The sequence below is a fragment of the Homarus americanus genome, unplaced genomic scaffold (genome assembly GCF_018991925.1).
Source record: "Homarus americanus isolate GMGI-L3 unplaced genomic scaffold, GMGI_Hamer_2.0 scaffold45562, whole genome shotgun sequence".
Classification (NCBI taxonomy): Eukaryota; Metazoa; Arthropoda; class Malacostraca; order Decapoda; family Nephropidae; genus Homarus; species Homarus americanus.
In genome coordinates, this window is record NW_024744839.1 from 13,304,381 (window position 1) to 13,330,213 (window position 25,833).

General features: G+C 38.5%; 1 protein-coding gene across 1 annotated transcript in view; it reads right to left on the bottom strand.

Annotated features, from left to right (window-relative positions):
* LOC121878188 (gastrula zinc finger protein XlCGF26.1-like) overlaps positions 1–25,833 on the bottom strand; it is a 94,341-nt gene that overhangs the window by 23,978 nt on the left and 44,530 nt on the right. The window contains exon 4 of the mRNA XM_042384232.1: positions 4,609–4,740. Within this exon, the coding sequence (XP_042240166.1) occupies positions 4,609–4,740 (132 nt within the window). The remainder of the gene's footprint in view (positions 1–4,608; positions 4,741–25,833) is intronic.

Below are 25,833 nucleotides of genomic sequence, written 5' to 3' on the forward strand. Positions count from 1 at the left end.
GGATTCTACCAAATGTATCGACTAAAAACTGTGAGAAAAGATTTGGACCAATACGGTCCAGACTCCGGCGAGAGAGCTCACGCCAGTGCTGATGGAGAAATGAGCCAATAATTTGAATAAATATTTTCAACAGTTTTCACCACGAAATTTACGCTTATGATACCCGAGGCACACGACTCTATTCAGAGATAGTGAAGAAAACAAATTAAGTGAGATATTGTGGTGACTAATGCGATGTTAGTAAACCAAATGAACAAAATTAAAAACCCTAATGAAGTCACCTGGTCCCGATGAGATATTTGCCGGGTATTAAAGGAATGCTGGGAAGGAAGCTTAGTATGCCCTTAGCAAAGGATTGTTTAACATGTCCTTAAAAACAGGTGTGATGCCAGAATCCTGGAGGATGGCAGATGTAATACCGATTTTCAAGAGGGGATAGATCACTATCCTCTATACATATCAGTCTAACATCAATAATGAGCAAATTACTGGAAAACAATCATTTCAAGCTCTATTCGAAATCACCTGGAGAAAACACCGACTGATCAATGATTCCCAGCATGGCTTCTGGCGTTCTTGCCTAAGCACTAATCTATTATAACATTCTTTTCATCAGTTTTGAATCGGTGGAGGAACACAATTATGATGTGGTATAATCTCGACTTTACGTAAAGCCTTGACAGAATTTAGAAAAGACTAATTAGAAGGTAAGCTCATGGCATCAAGGGGTGACATCCTTAAATGGATTAGGGCGTGGTTACAGGACGGGAAACAGCGGTGAGCATTAGCGGCACTAAATCCCATTTAGACAACGTCTACGTGGGTTCCCCAGGCTCAGTGCTTGGACCATTATTGTTTTAATATATACGCAAACGGCAGATATCGGCGCAGACGGCAACATAAGTAAAGTTGCTACAGTGACACTAAAATAGGGCGTGTTATCAAATCTGGCGAGGACCGGAAAACCACAGGAAGATCTACCAACAGAAATTACCGAATGGTCTGAAAAAATGGCAGATGAAATTCAATCGACAAATGTAAAAATTACTGTGGTATAGGAGATGTAAACGGAAACCAGATAACAGATGAACAACGATGCCATAGAGAAATCCGACTGCGAGAGAGATTTAGGAGTAATGATAAGTAGGAACCTTAAGCCAAGTAAACAATGTGTTTTTACTCGTAACAAGGCTAATAAAGTACTTGGGTTCATACAAAGGAGTGTTAGTTACAAGACTAGCGAGGTCATCCTAAAACTGTATCTTGCTCTTGTGAGACCACACCTGGATTACGCAGTTCAGTTCTGGTCATCGTATTACAGAATGGATATAGAATCCTTGGAAAGAATTCAGAGGAGAATGACAAGACTAATCCCGGGCATCAGGAACCTTGAGTATAGAGACAGGTTAAAGCATCTTAATTTGCACCCTTCGAGAGACGTAGAGCGAGGGGCGACCTGATAGAGGTGTATAAGTGGAAGCAGGGCTAAACAAAGGGGACATTACAAAGGTACTCAAACTATCCAACCAGGAGCGAACTCGTAACAATGGTTTTAAATTAGACAAATTTAGATTTAGGCGTGAAATAGGTAAACACTGGTTTGGAAACAGAGTAGTGGATGAATGGAACAAGTTACCAAATATCATCATTAACTCGAATACGCTGAATTGCTTCAAACATAGGTTGGATGCTCATATGAGCAATAGGGGTTGGGTGTAAACGGGACTGCCCAGTATGGGCCAATAGGCCCGCTGCAGTTTCCTCCATTCTTATGTTCTTATGTTCTTGTGTTCTCTGCCAAGAAATTCAAGCTCCTGAACGACTACACCAACAGCAAGGAAGAGTTGCGTAACCTGAGTGACACCAACACCGATAGCAAGAGCGAAGACGACGAGGATCAACAGTTGGCAGAGCAAGAAGTACTTGTGGGACAATTTTGGAGAACATTCAACGTCAAGAAAGCTGTGGACTTCTTAGTGGAGGCATGAGATCAGCTGTCTGTAGCAACTGTTCGTCACGCATGGAGACATTTGTTGCAAGGTATTCTGGGTGTTAGGCAGAGTAAATCTGTGACTGGTGAGGTTCAGACTGTTGCAGTAGCAGTGGACCTTGCCAGAGAAGCTGCACAGAGTGTTACAGCTGCAGGCTTCTCCGACACCACCAACGACGACATCCTGGAGGTGATAAGGGATCCTGATGTGACTACCGACGAGATGGTAGATGATGATGACGTCAGTGAAGAGGCAGGTGGTGCGTCATCCCAAGAAGAATGCCAGTTATCCCATAGTAATGTAAGGGGTGCCATCGAGTGTATTGAGAAAGTCAAGCTCCTCCTTTCCGACGACCCTGACGCTAATAGGTATGAAATCTTCACTACCCAGCTGTTGCAGACTACGGAGCCCTACATCAAGGTTTATCACGACAACATAAACACCAGTCGTCAGCAAAGCATAACAGAGTTCTTCGCCCGCAACCCACCACAGCCAGCCCAAGCCAGTGATAGTGACAAAGACAGAGACAGTGATGATGACTTTGAGGGATTTGTCAGGGAGGAACTAGTAAGTGTGGATCACAGCGATGAAGACTCACCTGAGGGCCAGTAGCCTGCCCTCTGCCTCGGAACCAGCCTCCATTCCCCTACGCCGACCCATCTCTTCTATTAAAGTAAGTGTTCAACCCCATCCTTGTTTTTTTCTAACCTAACCTTCAGTATATTATTCTATTATTGATTGTTCCCTTCTATATTATGTGTGTGTGAATACCATCATAAAGTTAAGATGTTATTTTTAGTAAAACATACGTATTGTGTTGGGAAAAAGTGGAGTTTGGGGGTCGGCCCGGTCTCTATTTCAATTAATCCCATATGTTATGTTGTTCACTTTACGCGGGCCGCCGTGGGTTCAATTAACCGCGTAAAGTGAGGGTTCACTGTAACATTCTTCTATTCATCAATCGCGTTATAGCCAATTCGCGTTGACAAAACACGTATTGTAGCAGAAATGACTGTATTATCAATCACTTAATGCTTTTTTTTAGGTCCCTAAGCCCATCATAAAATGGTCAACACCTGCACCTTCTGGGGGGGGGGGTTTTGCAGTCAAATATTCATATTTCGCAGCCGAATGCCACAGTGTTCATTTACATCAATACGAGTACCGTCCTCATATCTGAGGGTTAGTGACCACAGTCCTCCACTCTAAACGTTCTTGGGCTGTTTTACCATTCCTCTAAGATTTTGTATCACTCTGGGACCCAGTTTTTAGTTTCATTCATCCATCCAAGTCTCTGCCTTACCCTGGCCCTCCTACCCTCAACTTTGCCCATTAATATTCATGTTATTCCTTCATCCCTAATTATATGACCAAAGTATCTCATTTTTCTTTTACTGTACATTTCAAGTAATTCTCTTGAAGTTTATATATGAAGCCATAAAAGTTGTGGAAATAGCATTCCATTGCTCTAATTTGCCTTGAAAATAAAGGAAATATAATAAGAATATCACTTCAATTCTCCAATGTCACTTAGAAGTAAATGCAACATAATACAGTATAAAACTATAAAATAAGAAAAATGAAAAGTAGTAAGTGTAGTGTTTGTGGGTGGCAAGGCACACACTTCATTAATACAATATTATGCATTTTCACCATAATTCCCATATTATTTAGGTTCATATGGTACCTGGTTAATAAAACATTATTCTAAAGTAATAAATTTTCACACCCAAAAATCCCAAACATCAATTCTAGATGATTACTGTGTGGTATTAAATTCCTGATTCTTTGTGAGTTAAATTAAAATGTTTTGCTTATTATTACAGTATAATATTGCAGGATGAAATACAATTCTGTATTCAATTTTCCATTTAACAGGTGTTTAAAAAGGTTTGCTTTTATATTTAACTGTTATTGACGATTTTTTGAGAAAGCATCCTTTTCATAAGAAGGAAGAGGATGCCTGTATTCTGGAGTGGCCATGAGCCATATATTGATGCAATGTGTCACCAGCAGTTGTAATTTACCCTCAGAAATTTCAACAATGCTCAGTTACCCAACAAATGCCATGGGGGAAGGACATTTATCAGAATGTAAATCTGGCTGCTCTGAAAGCAATAACTGAGCATCTGGTACAGGGGCAAAAATAAATGAGCAGTAGTACAGGAAGAAATATATGCCATTTTGATAGAGTGCAGTAATATAGAAGAATTCTGTAAGGTGATGATGATGTTTAGCTTCATTCTATAACCAACCTTACAGTACAAGAAGTTACCAAAAAGAGGTAGAAGCCCAAATTAACTTCCCACTTAGGAAACAAAAAAGTTTCAGCTGTTAACTAAGATGTAAGTTTTTCTTTTATGTTTTATGGATTTAAACATTGTTTAATTAATATTTATGTAACTTTTTTCAAACAAAAAAAATAGGCCAGGGTATGCAAGAATAGACCAAGATTAGGAATGAAAGGGTTAAATTCTATACTTTAGTTACTTTGAAGAGCACAATGAGGTAGAATAATTACTGTACTTGCTTCCCTCCCTCCATGAGAAAATGGGATTTCATACTTCAATACTACTTTATTTCACAAGGATGTTTATATCTACAGTACAGTACTTACTTTACAAGAATATTTACGTTCTCCTGTATGAACAGCATTGTGTAACCTTAATAAGGCAGAGTCACAGAAACTTTTACTGCAAACACTGCACTTGAAAGGCCGTTCTCCAGTATGCACTGACCGTATGTGGACCTGAAAAAATAGAGTAAAATGCATTTATTTTGTGCTTTCACTTATAGTGTTCCTAACCATTAATGACGTGTGATATCATAAGCCATCTCAATACATGTTATAACTCGAGTGTTCTTTTACACCACCATAAGATGAATTAGCCAGATTAATACAATAATGTATCTTGACTAATTAATAAATAACAAATAAACACTATTGTATCATGAATAAAAAATGAGAGGCAGGAGACAGTGAGAGGCGACCCTTTATGGGGATAGGGGTCGGTTTCTCCCTCCAAGGGTGCTTCCCCCGTTCCTCACATCACCACACCTTTCTCACTCCATATCTTAAAATGTTATGTAACATAATGTTGAAGGGATACAGTACAGATATTAAATAATAGAAAAAATTTAAGGAATCGAACAACTCCTTCTAGTTGTGCAGTTTCCCCAAATTACCGAAGAATGAATTATAGTGTTACGACCCCCCTCCTTTCACTGCTTACCCAGCTTCCACCACTGGTTACCAGCGGCTACGGTTGTATGTACTGAAGCAGTAGATCTCACAAGAGTTGTCGAATTACCACTGGCTCACCCGCCAGTCTACGGTAACTTCCTAATGATCGGTATCAGTGTACAGACAAACAACTCGCAGCTAGATTTCCACCAGGTCACAGAAACACACTTGAGCACTGTAGTCTCCTTTAATAAACATTAACTCTTCACAACACTGTTAACACCTTGACTTCTACACTTCGAATACACAGTCAGCACACTACCAGTTTACAATTCCCTTATATTAATGACAACAATTCCACAATTCTTGCGCAACAATTGCCTTCAGTTGTTCTGCTAGGCTTAGTCTTTACACTAGAAACAGAGGCGAGCGACTCACTAACTATGCGGCAGCCCACGGCCCCTTATATAAGCCTTGTCAGACGCTTCTCGAACATCCTAGAATAACCCAGTGATGACTGGGAGATACTAGAATGTTCTACTCTGATCGAGGCTTACAATCATAACAAAAAATTATACAATACATTCTAGAATATTATTACATAATTAATACATCAAAATATACACGAAAATTTCACTAAATTTGCCAAAATAACTGTTGCATGGGACAGAAAACAATAAAAATGCCAGGTTTACAAAATTATAATACAAAATTATGCCTCGGCATAACAGTTGGAATAGAATATGAATAATAAAGACACTATAAAACTACATTTGAGTGCGTAGCAGTGGAGAGGATGTGGTGGAGAAGGTGGTAAGTAGGTAGGTAGTAGGCAGCTACCAAACAGGGAGGTACTACCGCCTGGGAAGCTATTGGAAGTATAATGTATTGTCTAATGGTAAACCCTGCTGCCATATGGCATTACGAAAATTGTGACCAAGTCCCAGGTTGCTGATCTATCTTTCTGCCTCATTTACACACAATTTCAGGGTCTCAGCTGTCTCTCTTACTAATAACAACACCACAAATATAACCGTACTCATTCTTGATCGGTTTTATTCATTCTAATTTATTCTTCTACGTCAGTTGACATTAATATTGAAGCGGGGCCTTCTCGGATGGGTCCCACTGGTCGGGAAGGTTGTGGACCCCAGGGCCGACCTGATCATCATCAAGTTACTGGGGCCTCAACTGACGCCACCGCGGTTGCTGGAGGATCGGCTTTTTTCACACTTTATTTTTCCAACATTCGCGACCTGAGATCCAATTTTCCTTCTGTGGAGCACCATCTATTAACCTCTTCCCCCGACCTCTTACTACTTTGCGAACTTCAACTGTCCAAAGCAGCTTCACCCAAACCTTTTCAAGTCTCCAACTACAACCTTTATACCTCTTTCCATTCTAAGGGAGGTCTATGCGCCTACTGCAACACACGTACACCTATAGCTCGACTCACGGATCTTGAATCTTCCCTTTATAATGTCATCTGGCTCAAAATATCTCTACCTACTGTGAATATTTTTCTGTATTTCCAGTAATGTTCTCCTAACTCTACCAACTATTTCGAACTCTTGACTATCTCACTTCTTGCCATGAGTCGTTGCTATCCAAACACCCCAACACCGAGATCCTCTACCTAGGGGACTTCAATGTACATCACAGAGAGTGGCTTGGCGCTGCAGGGGATGACCCAGGTGGAGCTGAGGCACTTTTTCTCTACTTAATGATTTGGAACAAATATAATCAAACACCCTACACAAATTCCTGATCGACACGATCAACTTGCTACATTCTTGATCTTTGTTTTACCTCTAACCCCTCACACTATTCATACTCAATTTCTGCCCCCTTAGGGTCTTCTGACCTCAACCTTATTTCTATTAAATCAAACTGGGCACGACCACCTCCCCTACCCCCCTCTAAACGTCAACTATGACACTATCGGAGGGTAAGGTGGCAATCCTTGCGAGAATTCTTCACCGACTTTCCTTGGAATGAATGTTGCTTTTCCACTCGGGGTAATTGGTTCCAGCTCACCGAAAATTACATACAAACTAAAAATAAATGCAATAAAGTACACTTACTTTGAGGTGTGCATGTAGAAGGCTCCTGGTTGATGATGATGATGGGAATTAGAATGGGGGTGGAGGAGAAGGGAGAAGAGAAGGCATTGGGGTGGAAGAGAAGTCACCCCATGCTGCCATTTCACCAATAAAATTTTAGTTCACTTGGTGTAATTCAAGATTATTTTCTTTAAATCAACACTGCACTGCATTATATATTATCAATATGTAAAATAAACTTCAGAAAGACCAATAATTGTACTGTACAAACGTAAAAATAGTTTATGTTCAAGAGAGTCTGAAGCAAGATGCTTCCTCCTCTGAGCAGGGACACACACTGACGCCATTTTGGGTGTGTTGAGTGGCTAGTTCCCTGTACTTCAATTATGTTAAATAATTGTTAAAATTACTAAAAACTTTAATATAAGACTTGGAAAATTATTGAATAGTTACAACCTTCTTGATATTTACTCAAATGGTAACGAATTTAAGCCCTAAAACCGATTACTGTATTGGCGGACTAATACTACAGCTGGTGAGCAGGCGAAAACATGTTGGGGAAATTCATAAAGAATTCGTGAACAGAGGGTTTGCTCGTTAACCGAAGTGAAGAATCTTATGAAAGGTGATTCGTTAACCGAAATTTCGTTAACCGAAATTTCGTTAACCGAGGGATCACTGTACAATCATGGTTTGATCGCTCCTGCTCTCTTGCTTGCAGGGTGAGAGATAGGGCATAATGAGCTATGAAACTACCTCCTTCTCCTATTACCCACTCCTCTTTCATTACTTCTAGGAATCGTTGTAAGGCAATTCTTTGTATAGCCAAATGGAATTTAACAATAAGAAAGACTAATTCTTCCTCTAGTAAATCCTTCTGGTCCTTAACCACAAACATCTTTAACAACTTCTGCACTCCTTCTTTTCCTCCTCTCTTCCAACATGATAACTCTATAGCCAACTCTTCCCCTGACAAAGCCAATCTCTTTGGCACCTTATTCTCCTCTAACTCTACCTTAGATGATTCCTACTCTATCCCTCCTACCCCTGCACCTCCTACTGAACCTATGCACTTTCCTATAATCTCCACTCGCAGGCTTGTCGGTGTGTTATCCAGGTTGGATGTGAGTAAGGCAGACGGAATACCCCCTCTTGTTCTGAAGGAGTGTACTGAAGCTCTGGCCCCTATGCTTGCTCGCTTCTTATGCCTCTGCCTCAAAACCCAATCTTTTCCTTCTTCTTGGAAGCATGCCTTGGTTCAGCCCATCCCGAAGAAGGGTGACCATTCTAATCCCTCTAACTATCGCCCCATTGCCCTAACTTCATCCCTCTCTAAGATTTTCGAAACTATCTTGAACTCCCATTTTCTCCGTCACCTTGAATGCCTTTCTCTTTTGTCGGATTACCAGTATGACTTTCGCCAGGCGAGATCTACTGGTGATCTGCTCTCCTATTGCACCCATCTTTGGTCATCCTCTCTTAGGGATTATGGGGAAACTTTCGTCGTGGCCCTCGACATCTCCAAAGCATTTGACAGGGTATGGCACAAATCTTTGCTATCTAAACTTCCCTCTTTTGGTTTCTCTCCCCCACTCTTTTTCTAATCTCTAGCTTCCTTGAGAACCGATCCATGGTAGTTGTTGTTGAGGGATCGATCTCTCGCTCTTTTCTACCAATAGTGGTGGCCCACAGGGTTCTGTTCTTTCACCTACTCTCATCCTTCTTTTTATCAATGATTTACTTCACACTACTACTAATTCTATCCATTTCCCCTTCCTCCTAACTCTCAAACTAGATCTGTTTCTAGAGCTGATATCATTACATCTATCAATGCGGATCTGTGCAGCATCTCTGAATGGGGAGGTACAAACTTGGTGAAATTTAATAGTAATAAAACTCAATTTTTACCAATAACACTTTCTAAATTAGAAGATTTCCCACCAATTACATTTCAGGGCACTATTATCCTGCCAAATTCTGAAATAAATATGTTAGGCCTCACCATTTCCTCCAATATGTCCTGGAAATCACACATCCTTAATATAGGTAAAGCTGCCTAAAGAAAGTTGGGAATGCTGTACAGATGCCGTAGCTATTTCACTCCTGAGCAGTTGCTCCAAGTATATAAGGGATTCATTCATCCTAACTTGTTGTACTGCTCTCATATCTGGGGTGGCTCTTCTTCTGTCTAACTGCTAGATAGGGTGGAATCAGAGGCACTTCGTCTTATTAACTCTCCTCCTTTAGTCGACAATCTCCCTTCCCTTTCTCTTTGCCGGAATGTTGCTTCACTCTCTCTCTTTTACAGGTACTTTAACGGGCAATGTTCGGTGGATTTGGCATCCTGTGTACCGCCAGCAAGGCCGTGGGCTCGTAACACACGTCTTGCCTGAGGTGCCCACCGTTTCTCTGTGGATGTCGGTCACACGAGAATAACCCGTTATAGTACCTCCTTCTTTCCTCACACAGCCAAACTGTGGAATGCTCTGCCTTCTTCTGTGTTTCCAAACTTATACAATCTGTCTCACTTTAAAAAACTGGTTTTCCGGCATCTTTGTGGTGTAGATTAACACAGTACAAGTATACAGTAGTACCCCGATATACGCGGTCAATTGAAGCCACAGGGTACCGCGTAAAGTGAAATCCGCGTAAATGGAACAACAGAACATATGGGATTAATTCCAATAGAGACTGGCCCGACCCCCAAACTCTACTTTTTCCGACACAATACCTATGTTCTAGTAAAAATAACATCTTAATTTTATGATGGTACATGCACACAATTAATACTTAAGAGAAATAGAGAAATACAGTCGCCAAGTTAATGTCCATTCAAATAATGGACTCACTCCTCTTCTCACACTAGTTGTACCCCACCCACTTAACGCCAAGGTCAATTGGAACTTAGAGGTCCCGCTGCTATGAACTGCTATGGAACAAACAGAACATATGGATTAATTCCAACAGAACCGGCCCCAATCTCCAAACCCACTTTTTGAAGGCACATACCTATGTTCTAGTAAAAATAACATCTAATTTTATGATGGTACATGCACACAATTATCACTTAAGAAAAATAGAGAAATACAGTCGCCAGTTAATGTCCATTCAAATAATGGACTCAACTCCTCCTCTCACACTACACAGCCGGGTTAACAGATGGTCGGTCGGTCCCTCCTCCCCCCCACCCCCCCACCAACGCCCCAAGGAGATGTGGGATAAATCAACCAGTTAGGAAAATATAATTGACATTAAGGATTCTCGTAAGATTAGGAATATTTTGAATATAAATGTCATATATTTTGGACAAAAGATAACATAGTTACTTCAGAGAAAAATTTCTTTATCTAAAAATTAAGTTTAAAAGCAAAATATATGATGTTTATATTCAAATGATCACCAAATTATAAGAATTCCAGCAATGTAATTATATTCTTAATCAGTAATTTGTATGAATTTTTATGAGCTAAAAACAACATCTTCAGTTAATAAAAAAATAATCTTCAATGCATAATCATCCGTCAATCAAAGCACCCCACCTTTGCTCTTCCAATCACAAGTCAGTCCTCCAACCTCCCCCCAATTCCACCAATCCTCCCTTCCAGAGTTTTTAACATTTAGTATTAAATAATACCTCAGATTAAAGTTAGGATAATATAATTGACATTGCTGGATTCCTTGTAAGACCAGGAATATTTTGAATATAAATGTTAAGTATATTTGGGACAAAAGATACTAGTTATTTAGAGAAAAATTTTTTATCTAAAATTGTAAGTTTAAAGCAAAATATATGATGTTTATATTCAAAATGATCACCAAAATTTCTATAAGAATTCCAGCAATGTAAATTATATTCTGACCGGTAATTTGTATGAATTTCTATGAGCTAAACAAATATCTTCAGTTAATAAAAAATAATAATTTTTCACACGGAGATACCACATCCTCCTCCTCTACCCCCCACCAACCGTCCCAAGGAGATGTGATAACCACTAAATTTTAATAAATAATACCTCAAACCAAAGTTAGGATACGCACTGGATATTGCTGATTCCTTTGTAAGACTAGGAATATTTTGAATATAAATGTCATATATTTGGACAAAAGATACCATAGTTACTCTAGAGAAAAATTTGTATCTAAAAATTGTAAGTTTAAAAAGCAAAAATATATGATGTTTATATTCAAAATGACTACCAAATTATAAGAATTCCAGCAATGTAAATTATATTCTGGCCTGGTAATTTGTATGAATTTTTATGAGCTAAAACAGGCAGTCAGGCAGGTGGGCGGGTGGGCACCTAAAAAATAGCGGTGCTCGACTTTCACCACAAGATAGTTAGGAATTCTCACTTAACGCGTCAATTGAACCCAGAGGGTCCCCGCGTTATGAAACTGCTAAGTGAACAAATAGAACATATAGGATTAATTCCACAGAAACCGGGTTCAATTTCAAACTCCACTCTTGAAGGCACATACCTATGTTGTAGTAAAAATAACATCTTAATTTTATGATGGTACATGCACACAATTAATACTTAAGAGAAATAGAGAAATACAGTCAGTCAAGTTAATGTCCATTCAAATAATGGACTCAACTCCCTCACACTACACAGCCGCTAACAGATGGTCGGTCGGTCTCTGCAATTTCACCAACCGGCCCCAAGGAGATGTGGGATAACCCCAAACTAAAGTTAGAAAAATATACTCGATATTGCTGATTCCTTTGTAAGACCAGGAATATTTTGAATATAAATGTCATATATTTTGGACAAAAGATACGTTACCTAGAGAAAATTTTTTATCTAAAAATTGTAGTTAAAGCAATATATGATGTTTATATTCAAATGATCACTAAAATTATAAGAATTCCAGCAATGTAAATTATATTCTGACCGGTAATTTGTATGAATTTGTGAGCTAAAAACAAATATCTTCTAGTTAATAAAAAAATAATCTTCACGATAATTATCTGTCAATCAAAGTACCCCACCTTGCCTCTTCCAACCCAAAGTGTCAGTCCCAACTCCTCCCCCCACCCCCCCACCAATCTCCTTCCAGAGTTTTTACCATTAGTATTAAATAATACCTCAGATTAAAGTTAGATAATATAATTGGATATTGCTGATTCCTTGTAAGACCAGGAATATTTGAATATAAATGTCATATATTTTGGACAAAAGATGTCACATATAGTTATTTCAGAGAAAAAATTTCACTAAAAAATTAGAAGTTTGAAGTAAAAATATATGATGTTTATATTCAAAATGATCACTAAATTATAAGAATTCTGTTAGTCAAATTTCCAAATTTCAATCGGTAATTTGTATGAATTTTATGAGCCAAAAACAAATATCTTCTAGTTAATAAAAAAATAATAATTTTCACATCGGCAGACGAGATGGTCGGTTGGTCCCTCCCTTCCCCCCACCCCCCCCACCAACCGTCCTAAGGAGATGTGTGATAACCACTTACCTTAATAAATAATAATTTCAAACTGTTAGATAATAATTGACATTGCTGGATTCCTTTTGTACGATTAGGAATATTTTGAATATAAATACGTATATTTTGGACAAAGATACCATAGTTACCTAGGAGAAAATTTATCTAAAATTGTAAGTTTAAGCAAAATATATGATGTTTATATTCAAATGATCACCAAATTATAAGAATTCCAGCAAAAATAGCCCTCGACACTCACCGCGATATGGAAAAAACCCAAGTGAAAGTTCAGCTGGCAAGGCACACAGATATGAAAAACGCGTATGAAAGCTAAGACGGGTAAACTGTATGTAAAAACTCGCTATGAAAGTTCAGCTTTAAGGCAATCACAGATGCGCGAAAACGCTATATGAAACATAGGGCGGGTAAAACTGTACACTGCTGGCTCTTCCCTCTCTGAGAAATTTTTGGGGGAAACCACTAGATTTATTAAATAATACCTCAAACTAAAGTTAGGATAATATAATTGACATTGCTGAATTCCTTGTAAGACCAGGAATATTTTGAATATAAATGTCATATATTTTGCACAAAAGATAACATATTTACTCAGAGTAAACATTATATCTAAAATTTGTATGTCTAATGCAAAATCTATGATGTTTATATTCAAAATGATCATCATATTGTAAGAATTCCAGCAATGTAAATTATATTCTGGCCGGGTAATTTGTATGAATTTTATGAGCTAAATAAAAAAAATAAAAATATTATACTTCACCGCGTATATGAGTAGATGAACCGCGTTAAGTGAAAGTTAGGTTCTGGCGAGGCACCGCTTATATGAGAAATCGCGTTAAGTGAAACCGCGTAAAGCGGGGTAATACTGTAACCTTTTTCTTCTCTATATTCAATTTCTTTCTGTTCTTATTTTTTCGCCCCCCAGGCCCCATTGTGGGTCGTTTGACCTGTCCCCGGGTGGCTAATTCCCGTAAAAAGAAAAAAAGAAAAAGTGGTGGAGGGTGGCAGGTAGTGGAGGAGGGAGGGAGGGTTGACAACTTACCACCTCCCGCTCAGCAGGCAGCGATCCCTTTCTAACAACGGCTTGCAATTCACCATAATTCCCATATTATTTAGGTTCATAGAGTGCCGAGTTAATCAAACTGAAAAATAATTCATTTTTCCCAAAAATCCCACACTCAATCCCAGATGAGCTGTTGCGCCGCAGTATATTCTCAGTCTATTGTTTACAGAGCGGTAATAGCCGATTGTTCCCACTGACACCGCTCTCCCTAATAATGTTGCCAGCATTCAACATCTCTCAAGCACCGTTGTTGTCACTGTCTTGTCATGTCACCTCACCTACTGCTTCGTCATATCACCATCTGCCTTGTCACCTCACCTCACCTCAGTTACATTTATTTATTACTATATTATTTATATTTACTTTATTAACACTGCATGTACATTTAAAAAATATTTATATTTACACAGCAATTATAAACAGATTATTTTATGTGCCAGCTAAGGCATGGCCAGGTTAAAAAACTGAACAGAAAACAAACGAATACTCAAACACAAAAAGTAGGAAATTGTCAAATAATGTACAGTGTATAATATATTGTTAATACTGTACTGTTAAAAAATTACACAATATAAATAAACAAACTAAAATGTATAGAGTATTCACCAGTGGCTAAGCATGAAGCAATCTTTCATAATGCCCAGAACCTTTATCCCCAAGCCAAAAGTACAAAGCTTTGGAGAGATTTTCTCACCATTTTCTCAGATTTTCCTGTAATTGAGCATTATTTTATAATTGGACTTTGAGAGATTTTCCTAATTTGGGGGAAAATGTCAGAAAATGCTCCTGATTTTCAACCTCAGAATTTGTTCTTAAACACGGAAATGAGAGAATTTTCCAGATAAATTCCAAGCAAATTTCAATTCCGGCTACTAGAGAGTTCTGGCGAAGGAATTCTGGTTAACGGAGATATTACTATGGTTACAATCCGGTGATAGTTGTTTGAATTATAATGGTTACAACTCATGAATATACAGATTAGTGATTTCATATTTCTGACATCTGTAGATGCGGATGTGGATATTGTGATATTGCATAATATCTAATACAGTAGTCCTTCGATTAACGAGCTGTTCAATGAATGAAATTTTGGTTAACGAATTATTTCCCATAAGGATTTTCAGTTCCATTAACGAACAAAACTTCGATTAACGACTGCCTTACGAGAAACACGCTTTGTTGGGCGCATCAGCTGATCAGCTAGTCTGCCAATACAGTAATTGGTTCCATGTTTACATTCATTTCCAGTGGAGTTAATATCAAGAAAGTTGTGCTCTTGAATATTTTTGCATTTTTTATATTAAAATTATTGGTCAATCTGAAATTTAGTTAAAAAATTAATAATATATACAGTACAGGGAACAGTTTTTGTGTGCCCTTCAGCTGATTGAATCACCCACCAACGCTTCTCAGTTTAACTTTGCTTACAGTGGAGTGAACATCGAGTTTGTTGGTCTCTTGAATATTTTTTGCATCTTTACATTAAAATTATTGGTCATTCTGAAATTTAGTTAACATAATGATAATACAGTCATGCGCCAGTTAACGTCCAACCAATCAACGTCCAATCGCATATACGTCTGTGCCCCCCCCCCCCAAAAAAAAATTCTGTAACGCCTGCTGGACCCCCTGACGGAGACACGATGATCCTTCCCATACTGGCCATATATTATGTGTTAAAGGAATATCCTTCCTTCCTTAGGCTTTTTTTTAAGCATTTGCCTCCAGGTGTAATGTTAACGTACATCTATTGAGGATAAAATCTTTCACCTACAAATTGACAATAACACATTTGCTGTAATCAGACATATCTAGTTGCCTCAACAATTGCAACCCCAGTTGCAATTGGGGTTGCAATTTCAAATTCTGTGTCATTACTAAGGAATAATGAAATCTCTGGTGCACTCTAAGATTGAGAGAAAACATAGGACTCAGGCATCCTGAAGCGAGAGAAAATGGACTCCTATGATGGGGGACACAAGCACTCACACATGCCACTAATACTGACAGACTTGACACTCACTTACTTGACAAGTTTTACCAACCATTAGTTGTGTACATAATCTAGTGAATTTAGTCAATATTGTACAGTACAAGTACACTGCAATACAGTGGGCCCTCGGTTAACAATGGGCCTAAGTGCAAACCTGCACTGTACATGTACTAAATGATTATGGTACTAAAATTGTTATGTCTATTGCAAATATAGATTGTTTATACAGTAGTACCCCAATTTACGCGGTCAATTGAACCCACAGGGTACCGCGGAAAGTGAAAACCGCGAAAAGTGAACAACAGACCATATGGGATTAATTCCAAAAGAGACTGGCCCGACCCCCCAAACTCCACTTTTTCCGACACAATACCTATGTTGTAGTAAAAATAACATCTAAATTTTATGATGGTATGCTCACACAATTAATATTTAAGAGAAATACAGTCGCCAGGTTAATGTCCATTCAAATAATAGACTAAAATCCCCCCCACCCTCTTCCCAGCTCACTGGCCCCTACCTCTCTGAGAAATGATTGGGTGAAACACTAGATTTTAACGTTTAGTAATAAATAATACCTCAGACTAAAGTTAGGATAATATAATTGACATTTCTGGATTCCTTGCAGGTCAGGGAATATTTTTAATGTAAACATCATATATTTTGCACAAAAGATAAAATATTTGCTTTGTATAAACCAAATTATTACATTAGATCTAAAATATGTATGTCTAATGCAAAATCCATGATGTTTATATTCAAAATGATCATCATATTGTAAGAATTCCAGCAATGTAAATTATATTCTGGCCGGGTAATTTGTATGAATTTTATGAGCAAATAAAAAAAAAAAAATTATACTTCACGCGTATATGAGTAGATGCACCGCGGAAAGTGAAAGTACGGTTCTGGCGAGGTACTGTACCGCGTAAATGAGAAATCGCGGAAAGTGAAACCGTGTAAAGCGGGGTAATACTATACAGGAATTCAAATAAATCACTATCTTACAAGAATCCCAGCAATGTAAGTTATACTCACCCAGATCGTTTGGGTGGCAAATTATGAAAAGAGCTTAGTCACTCTCAAGGAATGATAAATAAACACGCAGGCCTTCAGCACCAACTGTCAAATCAGATCGCCTTACCTCCGCATCATCAGCAGGGGATGAGAGAATTTTTTCCACAAATGGATTTGTACTCAAAGGTAAGAAATCGCCTAGGACAGGAAAAGGCATCTAAGCTTGTCACAGTACATAAGCATTTCAATGTTCAACTAAGCTAATTTAAATGTTTTGAACTATTTTTGTTGTTTACAGAATGAGAATATTGTGTTGACTTGAAGTTATTACCGGTAATTCTTAATACACTATAATCCTACAAATGTAACAAAATAAACTTGTTACCAGTATTATTTTTTTTTACAAAATGAGAATATTATTCTGTTGACTTGAAGAAGTTGTTATTAATTTTTGAAACACTGTAATCCTATAAGAGCATTTACCGTATATACTCGTCTATAACCCCCCCTCGTTTATAGGTCGACCCTGATTTTTTGACCAAGAAATCGTTAATTTACGATATTCCTCGTTTATAGTTCGACCCACGTTTTTGAGGGTAATGGAACAACAAAACCTTCACTAAAAACGCTCTACGTCCTATAAACTGAGGCTCACCGTGCATGAAACACGAGTGCCGAAGGCAAATTGTTTACCATTTATTATTACGACACTTTACACTGAAACGCGGGTAGTTTCAACAAAAATATTGTATATTTCCATTCAAGTATTTATTCAAGTCAATTAGGATAGAATATTAATGTAATACAACAGTTTTTTAACTAAACCATTCGAAAAGCGATTACGGTACAACATCTTTTGAATGAAAGAAAGCGAAAGTCATTGTTTTCGTCACGATTTTATCCCACTTTCCACTTTAATACGTATGTAATTTCAGCAAAAATATTACATTTCCGTAAATGTATTATATCAAGCACAGTATAAATAGAATATCATTGTAATATAACAGAATTTTAACCGAAAACTATTAAAAAAACAAGTAACATCTCAAGAACAGAAGCTTAGGTAAAATCTTTTGTTTTCGTCATGTATTTTATCCTATTTTACATTGAAATACATCACGTTTCAGCAAAACTACTTTTATTTCCGAGAATATATTCATTCAGGCGCAGTTTAGGTAAAATATACGTGTGATGTAATTGTTTTTTAACTGAAAACGATTAAAAAAACACGTACCCTCTAGCCCTGTTCAAGGAGAAGACTGGGAGAAGCTGTTTGGTGCTGCAGACGATGACAAGGAAAATGATTTTGATGGATTTTAATGAAAATATTCAGAAATATGGTATCGTAGTATTTATTCAAGTCAATTAGGATAGAATATTATCGTAAAACAACAGTTTTTTAACTGAAAACCATTCGAAAAGCGATTACGGTAACATCTTTTGAACGAAAGAAAGCGAAAGTCATTGTTTTCGTCACAATTTCATCCCACTTTCCACTGTAATACGTACGTCATTTCAGCAAAAATATTACATTTCCGTGAATGTATTATATCAAGCACAGTATGAATAGAATATCATTGTAATATAACAGAATTTTAACCGAACACTATTAAAAAAACGAGTAACATCTCAAGAACAGAAGCTTAGGTAAAGTCTTTTGTTTTCGTCATGTATTTTATCCTACTTTACATTGAAATACATCACGTTTCAGCAAAACTACTATTTATTTCCGAGAACATATTCATTCAGGCACAGTTAAGGTAAAATATACATGTGATGTAACAGTTTTTTAACTGTAAACGATTCGAAAAACACGTGTACCGTCTAGCTGATATAGCTGGTGGTGCGTGATGCGTCGTTGTAAACAATAAGAGGTTGAAGTAGATTACCGGGTATTATATTAAGTGTGAAATATCGAAAAGGTTTTTATTACCGGTATTTTTTGTAGATCAATGAGAACTGTGATACCGTATATATGATAAGTTAGCCTGTGCTAAGAACTTCAACATAGACTACTGAAAGCACATTGTAAGGTAATTTAGCCTATTGTAAGTTGGTGAGCTTCATTTACTGAAGGAACTGCACAACTTTTCATTACTAATTGGTACATATTTTACGTTTCCATTGTTTACTGGCAGTAAATGGTAAATATTTTTCATGTCTGAAGCTAAAAGTTGCTCCTCGCCCTTCCCATCATGCACGGGTTCAACCTAACAAAACTACTACGCATGCATAGGACGAACCCCAATTTGTTGCCTAAAAATTTGGTCTTAAAAACTCGAACTATACACGAGTATATACGGTATGTTAAATTTCATTATTACGTTTGGATTTGTGCACTAAAATGTAAGATATGTTCCCAGTTTTCTTTTATTTTACAAAAAGAATATTATTGTGTTAAATTCCATTGGTACATCTACTGCATAAATATCTTAATGCCAATTTTCTGTTTATTATCCTGAATAAGATTTGGTTGAAAAATACTGTTTTTATGGTTTTAAAATACTATTTTAATACAATTAGTAAAAATAAATAAAAAAAATCGATTTAAATAAAAAAATCCGATTTAAATCAAATAAATCGACTTTTTTTATTTTTTGTTTTACAAAATCATGATTTATGAGTGATATTTAACCAACACCAAATGTCTACACTAAGGCCATGGTAGAAGTAATTTACATCTTAAGAGCAGATAACTTGTGCTTAATATCTATAAAAGTGGCATTTGACACTTGTTTTTATTTCTGCTACATTCATAGAGTTTGTTCAAGTGGTTTTATATTGATGTATATCACTGTATTCAAGTTTGTGTGTCACATTTACCTTCTGTTAAAGTCATTCAAACATTTATTGATTTCTGTTTTTTTCATGCACAAGTTTATGACGTTTGAGATGACTGCTGCGGGAGAAACATTTCCCACATTCCTCACATTCAAACTCCTTCACACCATTGTGTCCAAGAATGTGTCTCTTGAGAGTACTCTTCCGGGAGAAACATTTCCCACATTCCTCACATTCAAACTCCTTTATACCAGTGTGTCCAAGAATGTGTGTCTTGAGAGTACTCTTCCGGGAGAAACATTTCCCACATTCCTCACATTCAAACTCCTTCTCACCATTGTGTACAAGAATGTGTGTCTTGAGAGTACTCTTTAGTGCAAAATGTTTCCCACATTCTTCACATTTAAACTTCTTTATACCAATGTGTCCAAGAATGTGTGTCTTGAGAGTACTCTTCCGGGAGAAACATTTCCCACATTCCTCACATTCAAATTCCTTCACACCATTGTGTCCAAGAATGTGTGTCTTGAGATTACCCTTTAATGCAAAATGTTTCCCACATTTCTCACATTCAAACTTTTTTATACCATTGTGTACAACAATGTGTCTCTTGAGATCATTGTTAGATGAAAAACATTTCCCACATTCTTCACATCCAAACTCCTTTATACCACTGTGTCCAAGAATGTGTGTCTTGAGAGTACCCTTCTGGGAGAAGCATTTCCCACATTCCTCACATTCAAACTCCTTCACACCATTGTGTACAAGTAAATGTCTCTGATGAGTAGACTTGAAGCCAAACTGTTTGCCACATTCCTCACAGGAGAACTTTTTATCTCTGCTTGACATTGTGAACTTCTACTTAGTTACACTTGGTCTTGAGATGTGACATCACAGTATCTGAAACAAAATATTTTGCCTTAGATGTTATTCTTATAAAAGTACAATTTATAAATGAAAACTACAAGTGACTAAATCAATTTGTGTAAAATAAGAGTAAAAATAAAATAAAAATACAAAATAAAAAGGTTATATTAATGTACACCGCAAAGATGCAGGAAAACCAGCATTTTCAAGTGAGACAGATTGTATTACTATGGAAACACAGAAGAAGGCAGAGCATTCCAGTGAGGAAAGAAGGATGTACTATAACGGGTTATTATAGTGTGACCGACATCCACACAGACACAGTTTGGCTGTGTGAGTAAAGAAGGATGTACTATAACGGGTTATTATAGTGTGACCCAAATCCACACAGACACAGTTTGGCTGTGTGAGTAAAGAAGGATGTACTATAACAGGTTATTATAGTGTGACCCACAGACACACGGACACAGTTTTGCTGTGTGAGTAAAGACGGATGTACTATAACGGGTTATTATAGTGTGACCCACATCCACACAGACACAGTTTGGCTGTGTGAGTAAAGACGGATGTACTATAACGGGTTATTATAGTGTGACAGCTGTGCCTCCAACTCGGCCCATCAAATACCAACTCGGACCATCTCTGATAACCAACCTTTAACTAAAACATTTTAATGTATGTTTATATCAACGCTGTAACATAAAACATTTATTACCTTTACCAGGAGGGAGGAAGGAAGGCCCACAAATTAACATATACAGTATTACCCCGCTTAACGCGGTTTCGCTTAGCGCGTTTTACCGTACCGTATATCTCGGCTTATAAGACGGAATTTGAACATTAAAAAAATCTGCCCAAAGTTAGGGGGTCGTCTTAATCACCAAGTATAAAATTCTTACCTCTTAAATATTGCGTGTCAAGAGTGGTGATGGAAACATGGTAAACCACTCACAAAGTCCTACCAGGGAAAGTGACCTTGACTGTGACCGCCTGTGGCTATTTTTAGCCGTCCTTGTGTTCGGAGGTGGTCAGTAATGCATATCTGTATATTTACTGATCATAATACTTATCTCCTATAAATAATTAATTTAAAATTTATTTTTTTACAAAGAATATTCAGGAAATGACTGCGTTAATTCTTGAAACTACCGACAGTGGTAAATTTAGGATATAAATGATGAACAGAAGTCACTTCATGGAGTCATGGATTCGGAGTTTGGTCCTTAATGATCACCTACCAGTTATAATGCTAGCCTCCCTTTTTCGCGAAACAAGTATATAAATTAAAGAAAATACTTGCAGTGTGTTTAATGTATTACAGTATATTATAAATAAATAAATAAACAAATAAATCGGCAAATCTATTTTAAGTAAATGGAAATATTTTACTCACACCAACATTAGTTCCAATTAAATAACTGCCGCTTAAGTGAGTCACTAGTGTACACCAGCCGGTATAATTTGATGCCAATACTTGAAGTGAATTGGCATTATTTTAAATAACCAACAATAAATAAATGGAAAAAAGATCAAAGGTGAGAAACATTATATTGTATGTATGTTGTGTTGTCAAAGGAAGAGAAACAATTGAAACTCTGCAATTGTGTGTAAATGAGACAGAAAGATAAATCAGCAACCTAAGACTTGGTCACAATTTTCGTGATGCCATATGGAAGTAGGGTCTACCATTAGACAATACTGTACATTGTGCTTCCAATATCTTCCCAGGCAGTAGAATCTCCCCATTTGGTAGCTGCCTAAAACTTTTAGTAATATTACTTTGATACAACATGATAAATTAGACAAACAATGAAAATAAACAAACAAAAGTTATTTACCAAGACCGCTCTGAGAACAGAGGGATGTAGGGGGAAGGAAGGAGGTTGAGATAAGATGGCTATTTATAGCCTGTCTTTGTGTAGGAAGTCGACCACACTAGAAATAATTAATTTTATTATGGTAGTGTTGTGAGGATGTGTGAGTGGTGTGGGGGGTTGTGGTAGTGTTGTGAGGATGTGTATGTGGTGTGGGGGGTTGTGGTAGTGTTGTGAGGATGCTGTAAGAGTAGTGTGGGGGCTTTGTGGTACAGTTGTGAGGATGTGTAAGTGGTGTGGGAGGTTGTGGTAGTGTGAGGATGTGTGAGTGGTGTAGGGGGGGTTGTGGTAGTGTTATGAGGATGCTGTATGAGTAGTGTGGGGGCTTTGTGGTTCAGTTGTGAGGATGTGTGAGTGGTGTGGGGGGGTTGTGCAGTGGTAGTGTTAGGAGGATGCGGTATGAGTAGTGTGGGGGCTTTGTGGTACAGTTGTGAGGATGTGTGAGTGGTGTGGGGGGGTTGTGGTAGTGTTGTGAGGATGCTGTATGAGTAGTGTGGGGGCTTTGTGGTACAGTTGTGAGGATGTGTGAGTGGTGTGGGGGGGTTGTGGTAGTGTTGTGAGGATGCTGTATGAGTAGTGTGGGGGCTTTGTGGTATAGTTGTGAGGATGTGTAAGTGGTGTGGGGGGGTTGTGGTAGTGTTGTGAGGATGTGTGAGGTGGTGTGGGGGTTGTGGTAGTGTTATGAGGGATGCTGTATGAGTGAGTGTGGGGGCTTTGTGGTTCAGTTGTGAGGATGTGTGTGAGTGGTGTGGGGGGGGGGTTGTGGTAGTGTGTGAGGTTGTAGAGTGGTGTGGGGGGGTTGTGCAGTGGGTAGTGTTGGAGGATGCGGTATGGTGGTGTATTAGGGGCTTTGTGGTACAGTTGTGAGGATGTGTGAGTGGTGTGGGGGGGTTGTGTAGTGTTGTGGGGATGCTGTAAGAAGAGTAGTGTGGGGCTTTGTGTGGTTCAGTTGTGAGGATGTGTGAGTGGTGTGGGGGGGGTTGTGCAGTGGTAGTGTTGGCAGGATGCAGTATGAGTAGTCAGTGAGAACTGTTGTGGTAGTGTTGTGAGGATGTGTAATTGGTGTGGGGGGTTGTGGTAGTGTTGTGAGGATGTGTAATTGGTGTGGGGGGTTGTGGTAGTGTTGTGAGGATGTGTAATTGGTGTGGGGGGTTGTGGTAGTGTTGTGAGGATGTTGTATGAGTAGTGTGGGGGCTTTGTGGTACAGTTGTGAGGATGTGTGAGTGGTGTGGGGGGGTTGTGGTAGTGTTGTGAGGATGCTGTATGAGTAGTGTGGGGGCTTTGTGGTACAGTTGTGAGGATGTGTGAGTGGTGTGGGGGGGGTTGTGGGAGTGAGTCATAACCACACACCACCCTCAACACACTACCTCTTTCCTGCATCACCATCCAACACTACCAACGTGCAACACACCTGGTCACCTCTACATTATTAACACCTATACTGGAGTTGATTGGGATCATGTGCTGTGTACATCGATGTATTTCTGCCCGACACTGAATACGTCATCAACCTCTAGGGTCCAGGATAATATTAAGCCCTGGCACGGTGACTCCTCTCTCTTAAAGTGCATTAAGGTGATTGTATTTGGCGTCATCTAATCCCTAACTTCATAATGGAGTTGTCAAGGCTTCACTGTAATTACAATCTCCAGTTTTTTAGTTTCGTTTATTCAACTGGTATTATATCTACAAGAGTTATTTAACCAGACGTGGACATTTCTTTTTGTAAAGTCATATGTAGTATGAAATACAATATTTCAGTATACGAGTGTCATGTTGAGATGGGAGTGGTGACATTAGTGGGGCAGCTAAATGCAATTTTTCAAGAGAATCATGAAAATGGTGGTACAAGCACCAAATTTGGCATGGTAATTCTCTAATGGTTACTAGTCAAGTCTGCCTGATTGGCCATTTAAAAATTCAAGATGGCGACCATTTTTCAAGGTGACCGCCATATTGACCTTCAAAAGTTGATTTTTCTTATAGAAATTGATGTAGTTGGTCAATCTGGGTGATCTTGGTGTCGATATGTATGTTTTCAAGCATGCTTAGATGATTTTTTATAGTTTTAAGTCCATTGTAACATTTTTATCCACATAAAATAACACTTTTAGTAAAAAATATAACAAAAAAGAACTTACTAAAAAAAAGTACGGTAAACAGTGGGAACACAGTCCCACCACCGAGACGAGGTAACACTCCCACCACCGATCGTCTCGTGTGAAGCAAGCATATAAATTAAAGAAAATACTTGCAGTGTGTTTAATATGTTACAGTATATTATAAATAAACAAATAAATCGGTAAATCCATTTCAAGTAAATGGAAAAATTTTACTCGACACCGACATTAGTTCCAGTTACCGGTAAATAGCAGACGCTTCAGTGACGTCACTAGTGTTTACACTACACCAGCGGGTAACATTTGATGACATTACTTGAAGTGAATTGGCCTTATTTTAAAAAACCAAGGATGGTTGGTAGAGGACTACTGAGTCAGTGGGTAAGTGTCATATTTGGGGTACTGGTCTTATACAGCGAATAGAGCTCAAAAACTACTTTTTAAATGGAAATTTGGGGGGGCCGTCTTATGCACCCCGACGCCTTATAGGCCGAGATATACTGTATCGTGGTGCCTCGCCAGGAGGATGTCTGGGTTGTGTTCTTGTATGAGGAGAGAGATGGCGTGTCTGTTTGGGTGATATGCTCTACAGTTGTATTGCATAATGGTGATCATGTTGTATAATTTGTTACTTATAAGAGATTGAAATTCTGGGGTGCAGAGATGAGGTCTAAATTGTCGAGTGACTGTGAGCGTGGTGGTGAGAGTGTTGTGTATGCAAGTGAGGGAAGGGCAGTTGCGAGACTGTGTGTGGGGGAGTCGGGAGGTTGGGGGGAGTGTGCTAGGTTCGTGTCGGGGTTGATTTCTGTTTCCTTTGGGGTAGTGCCGTATAAATTTACTTTGATTATTGATTTGGTTGGATGAGTGTATTGTATAATTCTTTTGCTGTCAGGTGTATAGGGAGAAAGGGGGAAGGTGTTCTTCCTCTTTGGTCTAGGGGTCTTAACCACTAGTTCTGTGGGGGGAAGGGCTGCCATTTTATTCTTGGGAGTCTGGGGTGTTCGGGGGAGATCGGGTTTGGTTTGGGTGTTCGTGGTCCGGGAGTTCAACGTAGTCAAGTGAGAGAAGTCGGGTGTAGGTAGGGTCGAGGTGGAGGGGCCGGCATGTTTTGGACTGATTACTTTGGGGGGTGAGGTAATGGTAGAATGGTGAGATAAGTCAGGTGTGGGCATGGCAGAAGTGGAGGGGAGGAGGGAGACAGTGGATTCTCTGGGGGGTGGGGGGGGCATGTTGGTACGGTCGGAGATGGCGGTAGTGGGGAAGATGAGGTCGGGACCGGTTCTGAAGGAGTCAGGAATGTTTATGGTAGGGAGGCCGTTAGCCTTCAAACCCTCAATTACCAGATTTAGAAAAAGTGATCTATTACCGTTGCTTAGGGAATGTGCCAGAAGTATGATGGTGGTGATTTTGTCCT